The sequence below is a fragment of the Caretta caretta genome, chromosome 4 (genome assembly GCF_965140235.1).
Source record: "Caretta caretta isolate rCarCar2 chromosome 4, rCarCar1.hap1, whole genome shotgun sequence".
Taxonomy (NCBI): Eukaryota; Metazoa; Chordata; order Testudines; family Cheloniidae; genus Caretta; species Caretta caretta.
In genome coordinates, this window is record NC_134209.1 from 128,536,355 (window position 1) to 128,545,607 (window position 9,253).

General features: G+C 43.3%; 1 protein-coding gene across 3 annotated transcripts in view; it reads left to right on the plus strand.

The window, feature by feature from the left end:
- The window catches only part of WFS1 (wolframin ER transmembrane glycoprotein), a 53,745-nt gene extending 49,901 nt beyond the window's left edge, over window positions 1–3,844 (plus strand). For all 3 annotated transcript variants that reach the window (XM_048848917.2, XM_048848920.2, XM_048848919.2), the window contains one exon: window positions 1,160–3,844. In XM_048848917.2, the coding sequence (XP_048704874.2) occupies window positions 1,160–2,971 (1,812 nt within the window). In that variant the 3' untranslated portion in view covers window positions 2,972–3,844. The remainder of the gene's footprint in view (window positions 1–1,159) is intronic.
- The last annotated feature ends 5,409 nt before the right edge of the window (window positions 3,845–9,253 follow it).

The following is a 9,253-nucleotide window of genomic DNA, read 5'->3' on the forward strand; positions in this document are numbered from 1 at the left end:
GAAGTACTTGATATAAAGGCGTATGTTTGGCACACCATGGAAACTGAATTTTTTTGTGGTGTTTTGAGGCTGTGAAGCTACACTTGCCAACATTTTTAGTTCAACATTTGCTTGAGATGTGGTCTCTTTCTAGATGGTCCTTTCCATCTGTCCTGCAGAAAGGCAGTGTCTTTTCTTACAATAACTCCAGTGTTGTTTGACAAGTCACCCTGCTGGGCAGGTCATCCCCTGCAGGATAAGTGGAATATTAAAGGCTCTTTAATATAATTGATAGTGGGTTAAAGGAATAATCCTAGATCTGTGCATAGGGAGGGAGATGAAATAGTACTAGCTGCTTATAATAATAAAGAGATTGAAAGGGATTAATAGTTTTTGATAGCTGCTTGCTTACATACTTGGGAAGGAAAATTTTGGAAAAATGCAAACTACCTGTAAAGACTTATGGCTTGTCCACATGGCAAGTTACTGCATAGCAAGCCACAGTGTGAATCTACTGCTTGGCAAGCACCAGCTTAATGTCCTGTGAGAATACTGCTACAGCACTGTGAAAGTTCTGGAATGTGGCTTTGTGTACAGTTTAGCATGCTTTCACTGGGCTGTAACAATGTCCAAGTGGGACAGTACTGTGCGGCAAGCCAGCATGCCACAGAGTCACACCCTGGCTTGCCTTATAGTAACTTGTCACATGGACAATTGCTTATGGTAAATCTGTATAACAATGCACGGTGTGTGACAGAATCACTGGAGAAGCTGACAGTTACAGCTGAAGGAATGGCACACGATAGTACAGAATTGCAGCCCTGTAGTTCATCTTTATAATACCAATGGGCACTTCAGTAGGAACCTAATTGAGCAGAATGCTAGATTAGGAAGCTTTTTAATAAAAAATGATATAACCTATTGATGATGAGATTTGTGTTCCTTTCCGAAAACTTTTTAGATATCAATATGGGGAGGTAAAGTAATCTGTGCCTCATCTGATGAAGTTAATATAAAAAAATGGTCACAGAGAAAATCCTATTTTGTCGTGCAACACCTCTTGAAATAGAAGTATTTCAAAACAAGCTAGGTTTCACTTATGGCTACTGCTTTAACATGAATATATATACTGTACATGTACAAAAGTGTTGTTAAATAAACTGTTTTCCTTTCTTTTCAGGTTGTAAAATATCCACTTCATGCCATTATGGAAATTAAAGAGTACCTTATAGATATTGCATCTAAGGCAGGAATGCACTGGCTGTCTACTATTATTCCAACACACCACATCAATGCCCTCATCTTCTTCTTCATCATCAGTAATCTGACAATCGATTTTTTTGCCTTCTTTATCCCATTAGTCATCTTCTATCTGTCCTTCATTTCCATGGTGATTTGCACACTGAAAGTCTTTCAAGACAGTAAGGCCTGGGAAAACTTCCGTACCCTGACTGACTTATTGCTTCGTTTCGAGCCAAATCTAGATGTTGAGCAAGCAGAAGTGAACTTTGGGTGGAATCATTTAGAGCCATATGTTTACTTTTTTCTCTCAGTTTTCTTTGTCATTTTTTCCTTCCCTATAGCAAGCAAAGACTTCATACCATGCTCAGAGATGGCTACCATCTCTGTTTTCTTCACAGTGACAAGTTATATGAGTTTAAGCACTTGTGCAGAACCCTACACGCGAAGAGCTTTAATGACTGAGGTGGCTGCTGGCTCCCTCTCCCTATTGCAGATACTACCTATAAATTTGGGCTATTTGAAATTCTTAGGTAAAACCTTCTTTACCCTTCCTATAGGCCATTTCTTCATACTAAATGTGAGCATCCCATGCCTTCTCTTCCTGTACTTGTTCTATCTCTTCTTTAGAATGGCACAACTGCGGAATTTTAAAGGCACCTACTGTTACCTGATTCCCTACATGGTGTGTTTCATGTGGTGTGAATTCTCAGTGGTTATTCTGCAAGAGTCCTCCTGTATTGGTCTCATTCGTGCATCAGTTGGCTATTTTCTGTTTCTCTTTGCACTCCCAGTTCTAATGGTAGGCATTGCACTCATGTGTCTTGTGCATTTCATAAAATGGTTCATATCTTTGGAGCTCATGAAGATTGTGGTGACTCTTGTGTTGTGTGGTATTCCTTTGTTTTTACGATGGTGGACAAAAACTAACTTCTTCATGGTTGAAATGATGAGATCCCTTACCAGAAGTTCTATTGTGAAACTCATTTTGGTGTGGATTACAGCTGTAGTGTTGTTCTGTTGGTTCTATGTGTACCGATCAGAGGGAATGAAAGTCTACAACTCTACCTTGACATGGAATCAGTATGGCTTCCTCTGTGGACCCCGGTCATGGAAGGAGACTAACATGGCACGCACCCAAATTATATGTAGTCATCTGGAGGGACACAGAGTTACATGGACTGGGCGGTTCAAATATGTCAGGGTTACAGAAATTGACAATAGTGCAGAATCTGCAATAAACATGCTTCCGCTTTTTATTGGTGATTGGATTAGATGTTTGTATGGTGAAACCTACCCTGTGTGTGACCCAAAAAATGTTACCATGGAGGAGGAGGAACTGTGTCGTCTCAAGTATCTGACAAAGCATGACTGTCACATGAAAAAGTTTGATCGATACAAATTCGAAATAACTGTGGGCATGCCTTTCAATGGCAAAAATGGAACTAAAGCTGTAGAGGAGGAGGATATAATGAAAGATATTGTGCTGAAGGCAAGCAACGAGTTTAAGAAAGTGTTGTTGAACTTGAGGCAAGGAAGTATAATTGAATTCAGCACAATTCTGGAGGGTCGTCTTGGCAGTAAGTGGCCTGTCTTTGAACTGAAAGCAATCACTTGCTTAAATTGCATGTCTAAACTTACACCCGCAGGAAGGCATGTGAAAATAGAGCATGACTGGAGAAGCACAGTGCAAAAAGCCATTAAATTTGCTTTTGATTTTTTCTTTTCTCCATTCCTGTCTGTTGCATATTGAGCTCCTATACTGGTTCAATGGTATCTTCAGTGTATACTGCATTAACACTACCAAAGGTTTGGCTTCTTAACAAAACCTGCTGTAACGATGTTCAAAATGTATGCTATTCCAGAGTATTGGTTGAGTTTTTCTGTAGATGTAAACACTGTACCCAGTCCTTGTATCCCATAGGATTGAGGTTATAAATTCTATTTAAGTATTACTATACATGAATGCACAGAATTGCTGCAGAGTAGATGCATGAACTGTTTTTTTTATCCAAAATGAACTCTTTCTGTGGTACAACACTAGAGTATATTCATCTGCTTGATGTTAAAAGCACTTTACTCGTGAAATATTCACGGCATTGCCCTTATGTACTTTCACATGTAGAATGGATATCTTGTAGATAACCTAAGATGTAATGTTTCTTGTATTTATTCAGTGGTTTCTAGAGAAGTATTAAGTGTACAACTAGGTTGAATCTGGTGCCGTGTGATTGGTGTGTATAGAACTGAACTTCTTTGCTATTTATTAGATTTAATTTGAACAGGTCTTTTGGTGGTGGACACCACTTCACACACCAGCAAGGTTGCAACAAGAGCTCTAGTTTCCATTTCAGTTTAAGTGTTCTTCTTAAAATGAACATGCTGTTCACTGTAACTGGCTATGATAGCTACAAATGAGACTATCAGTTATAATCCATGATAGCATGTGAATGATGGGCACCAGTTAGTAATTGTGGTGGTACAAGTAATAGGCAAGCCAAATCAATTGAAAAGCACTGTATAAAAAAAATCTACAATGGAGATGAAATAAAATGTCTGGTTAATAATATGTATTGTGCAAATATATGTAAATACAAACTTGAATTAAAATGGGATTCTACACTCATTGTTCATGCTTTGACATTGTGAGTAGTTACTTCCAATCTAATGGTAACAGCTTTAAATTATAAACCATATTACATTTTAGTATTTGGTTTAAAACACAATTCCAGTTTTGGGGTGCTAGAAATTATAATTCATATTATTTCAAGATACAACAGTAAAATCAGAATATTGCAAGCTGTGAACTTCTTTTAGCTAAATGATCTGAATAATACACTTTCCTTTTCTCTCCACTTTATTCCAATTTGTACAGTTCAGATTATATAGCATGATTATTTCAAGAACATATTGCAGTATTTGACTCTCAGAAAGCCCTCTTCTTGACCCAATCTTTCATTCCTCTATCCTTCCCTTCTTTTAAACATCTACTGCTTGCAAGGCCTATTAACCCAGTCCTTCTCTTCAGAGCACTACCTCTCTAGACTCTAAGTTGTTCCAGGCAAAAACATTGTCTTCATACCTGTTTTTAAAGCCCCTATCGTATTGCTGAGGCTGTACAAATAGTAATGGAACTAATGACTTTGATCCATAATTCAGTAAAATTAATGTCACATAACAAAAAAAAAACAACCAAAAACTTTGCCATTGTTTTGGTGTAGTTGGACCCCCTTCTCTCTCCCTATCTTCCTCCCCACCCCCGCAGTCCTGTTCTTTGATGTGGTTACCGTAGTTCCCGTATATTCAACAATCCATGAGTGAGGTCATCCAAAATCATTGTCTTAAAATGTCATGAGACTGGAAAATACTTGGAGGGGGTGGGTGCGGGTTGTTGCATTTGTTATTTTGAGCTGTGGGAAGCCATCTGCCTCAAAGTGCGTGTGAGGCAAAGCTCAACCAAAAAGGCACATGCAAAAATGCAGGCCTCTCTGCTGATATCCTTTTATCCTCTCCTAACCCGTGGAGCAGAGGAACTGCCACTCTGTCCCTCTGCATGCCCTCTCCCCTGCCCTTATCGCTGTTCTGTCTCCTTCCCCTCTCCATCTTCCTCTTTAACATACTCAGACTCCGCCCGTACTCACTCACATTTTCCCTTCATGCTCCCTCTTTCTCCACCCCCCGCCCCCGTTAGATATTTCCTTTCTGCCATGCCATTTTCTCCAAGACCCAATCTCTTCCTTCTTCCTTTCAGGCTATGTCCTGCTTCAGCCTGTCTCCTTACAGATGTTGGGCTAGCGAGGAAACTGGAGTCAGAGGTGGCATCCATCTTCACTGGGTAATCTCACTTCCACATGCAAAGTCCAAAGTGAATGGTGGCTGTCTTGGCTGGGAGGCAGTTTTGCGTTCACTCCCTTGTGGCCATTTTGAATAGGGAAACCATGAGTTTGGAAGCCAGGATTCGAAGATCATGTGAGACTTTACCTTGACTGTGGCAGGTTTGCTTGTTTTTTAAAATCACAAAAGTTCGCAACACGGCGCTTGTCCCTGTCCTAATTCTTGTGTGTCCTGTTACGAGCCAATGGGCAAAGGCCCTGGCAGTTCACTTTCACTGGAACTGTTACAGGAGCGAGAGGAGAGCCACAAAGGAGAGCTGGTGGCACAGGGCTTGTGTGGTGGCTCTGGCCTCTGGCTTAGGAGCAGAATCATCTTCTACCAAATAAAAGGTGATGGTGAGGGATGCTGCCAGAGAGACTACAAAACATCACAAGGTTCCTATATGAAAAAATCTGGCATGAGGCACGATGAGCCCTGATTTTGAAACTGGTCAGTTTACCTGTTCTGCTGGGGGTGGGGGGTGTGTGTGTGTGTGTGTGTTCATTCAGCTCCTCTGCAGGAGAGAGGGAAGGTCAAACCATGTTCACACTCTTTTAAAATGTCCACACTTTGAAGTTAAGTACTTGCTTTTTTAAAAAAAAATCATACACATTTGAATGTCTAGGTTCTTTTCAAATGTTTGAATCAAGAAAATTTGTATTCTCACTATTCAATAATGTTAAAGAGCCAGCTGTTTTTAGCTTTTACTCAGGCAAATCTATTCCCTTCACTGGAAGTTTTGTCTGAGTAACAGAAGTCAGGCTAATGATTCATGTGGGCTGTATCTAAGGAAAGCTATTTAATAGAGCACAGACAGATGTACAGAGCATGGCAACAGGAGTTAAAGGTGGTTCTATTCCTGATTCTGGCAATAATGCTCTGTGATGCTGGGCAAGTGATTTAGTCACTTACTGGATCCCAGAACACACAGCTGTCATGAAGAGGGGCTCAGACCTCTGCAGTACTCCCCTATATCCCAGCACATGGGCAGAAGGGGAGAATTCAGGGCTGATAACCCTCCCACTTCCATTCTCCAGCTCCTCTGCTACTCTTCATATTCTCCAGTCCTTCCCCTCTTCTCCCACATCCCTTCTTTCCCATACCACCCATTCCAATTTATTCCCCTTCCCCTCCCAGTGAGTGTAATTTATTTTCTTTTCCAAGAGTTTCAGCTCATTCTGAATATTCTGTTGTACTCAGATTATATCTCCTAAATAAATAACCTTGAGAGAGGCAGATTCTCCCCCTCCCCCATGTTTAAGGTTGGTTTTCAGGTTTCTGCCCAGGCTGGATTTCAAAGTTCAGATTTTCAGGAAGTCCATTGGTCCATTCATTTTCATGAAATGTTCTCAGCTGAAAACAAATACTCAATGGTGCTAAGTACAGCCTGAACCAATTGCTCTGAGATGTGCAAACCACTCCATGTCTGTGGATGTTTCCTTTGCCCTTCCCCACGGCTGGAGTGTCTGATACAAGTTGAACACACCTGTTGTGAGAGGCTCTTCCCCCTAGTGTCAGCTGTGTATGTTTTTAGGGCATGCTCTTACCATGCCTGTTGTTAGCTTCCCACCTAAAAACAACAGGGCTTCTAGGATCCTGGTTTGGGGGGGAGGTGGTGAGAAAGAGGGGGTCTCAGATACCACTGATGGGACAGAGAGCCCCCAATCACATGAAGGGGTAGGGAGAAAGGTCTGGTCCAGTCCCTCTCTTCGTACATGTCTTGCAAGGGAGGTCAGACCATCATCGATGGACAGAGGGCCTTCTAGCTCCTGGTGTGCATTCACAGAGGCTGGGGAAAGGGCTCAAACACTCCCAGAAACGGAAGCCCCCCCCACCTCCCCCATCTGGCTTACATGGGGGTGGGGATGTCAGATCACCATGGATGGTTAGGGACCCCCGGTGCACAGATGCGGGGGCAGCACTCAGATACATCCAATAACTCCCCAGAGGGAACATCCAATAACAACTCCCCAGAACCTGGTTCTCATGGAGGGAGGTTAGGGCAGACTCCTATACATGGGCAGGATCTCCCCAGCTCCGGGCGCACACATAGCGAAAGGGAGGAGGGGTTAGACATCCCAGATCTCAGCTAATGTGGTGGTAGGAAGAGGGACTCAGACACCTCCCAGAAAGGCAAGGTGCCTCCAGAAGCAGGCTTCCATGAAGGGGAGCAAGGAGAGTGTCAGGCCCCCAAGGGTGGCTAAGGCCCCCCCCCCAGACCCTGGCATGTATATGGGGAGCAGGGGTGGGGATCAGAGATGCCTAGATCCCAGCTCACGTGGGTATAGGGAGAGGGGCTTGGATGCCCCAGATCCTGGTGTGCACATAAAAGGGGACAATGTCAGGCTAACAGGCACACTGCCCTTATTCTCCCACTGCCACTCACCCTATGTCCCTCCCTTCCTCACCTACCCTACTACCCATCTCAATTTCTAACCCTTCCCTTGATGCAGCCCCAAATCCCTCTCATCCCATTTCCCCACACACACACACTTCTTCACCACCTAAATTGCCCCTCCCCTGCCAGCAACACTGACACATCTAATTTTGTTTTACAAAAATAATTTGATGGTGTTCCCCAAAAATAACAAAACAAAAACCCATCACCCTGCTCGAGACAGATTTTAGCAATATGCTATCTAATCTTTTCCAAATTTCTGCTCCAGGTGGTATGCAATGTTGTGGTAGCCGTACTGGTCCGAGAGAAGGTAGGTTAGTTAATATCTTTTATTGGACCAGCTTCTGCTGGTGAGAGACGAGCTTTCGAGCTTACGCAGAGAGGAGACCTGGGTGTAAGCACAGAAGCTTGATTCTCACCAACTGAAGCTGGTCCAATAAAAGAGATTACTTCACCTATGTTGTCTTTTCAAGGTGGGGCCTCGCAGTGACCCTGGCTGGGTGTGTTTAGAATCCAAACACTCCTGCTTATCTGCTTGAGCTATCCAGCTAGTGTGAAATTGTGAAAGCAAACAATCCTGTTAATTCTTCTGCCCCTGCATGCCTCCTATAATTCCTCTGGCACTTCAATTTGAGAGGCTTTTGAGACACTAAAATAATTTGTACGCCTTTTCTTTTTGTAAAATGAAGTAGCAACATCTTTTTCAAATAAAGTTTTAATTTGATTTCCCCTGAAGGGCTGGTGAATACCAGGCTCGCTGTTGGGGGTAATCCTCAAGCACTGGACATGCTGATAGGATGATCTGAGCTCTTGTTTGCTCTGTGTCTGTGAGCAAAAGTCAGTTGTCAGAAGGAGGGCAGGGATCAGCATTCGCTTCACACTCCCTGTCAGTATCCGGCCCAGGCCAGGGAAGCTATTAATGATCCAACCAGTGGACCAAATTCGGTGATGAATCCTGGTCATGTGCCACCTGGGGCACATTACGCATATGCTAAGAAGAAGCCTATTGTTTTTAAAAAAAAAAAAAAGGTGTGGTTTTTTTTTTTTGGAGGGTGGGAGCTGTAGCTCAGGAACTCCTTTGTCAAATGGCCCCAGATTTGGATCAGTAACAGAACCTCACCCACCCACCCCTTGAGGTCCACCAGATTTCAAGGCACTCTGAGTCACCACATAGACTTAGAGCACTTAGAAGAACTGAGCTTTGATTTGAAACCTGGCTTGGACCTTAACTAGAGTAGGGTGATTGCCCTGTTATGATACGAAAGCTTAGTCCAGTCTCTGCAGCCCATTCAGTTTACCTGGGACAGCAGAACGTGGTGACAGCTAATATCCATCTAGTGTGTGAGGGGTTTTTGTGATTGGGGCTCCTATCAGGCTGGGACAGGAATGAAACCACCTGTTCGTTTCACATCAGTCGTTGGGCAATAATCAGGGAATAACACCGAAGCAGGGACAGCAGGAGAAGGCTACTGCACCTCTTCAGGAGCTGCTGGGCAGTGCTTGCCCTTGGTACACCCTGGGACCCTAAATTGCACCCTCGCTACAATGGTTCCAGAATCGCTGGGAGAAAAGAATTGCCTGGATGCACCTCATGGTCTGCCCCAGAACATCCCCTACACCAGCACCTTACGTGGAGGGGGCACAGAGCTGGTAAAACAAGTGCTATGGCTCTTGCAGACTGTATCTTCTCCTAGGGGCCTACACAGCTGCATCAATCAAGCCTTCTCATTTTCACTACCAAAGTGTTGCCAACTCTGATGATTT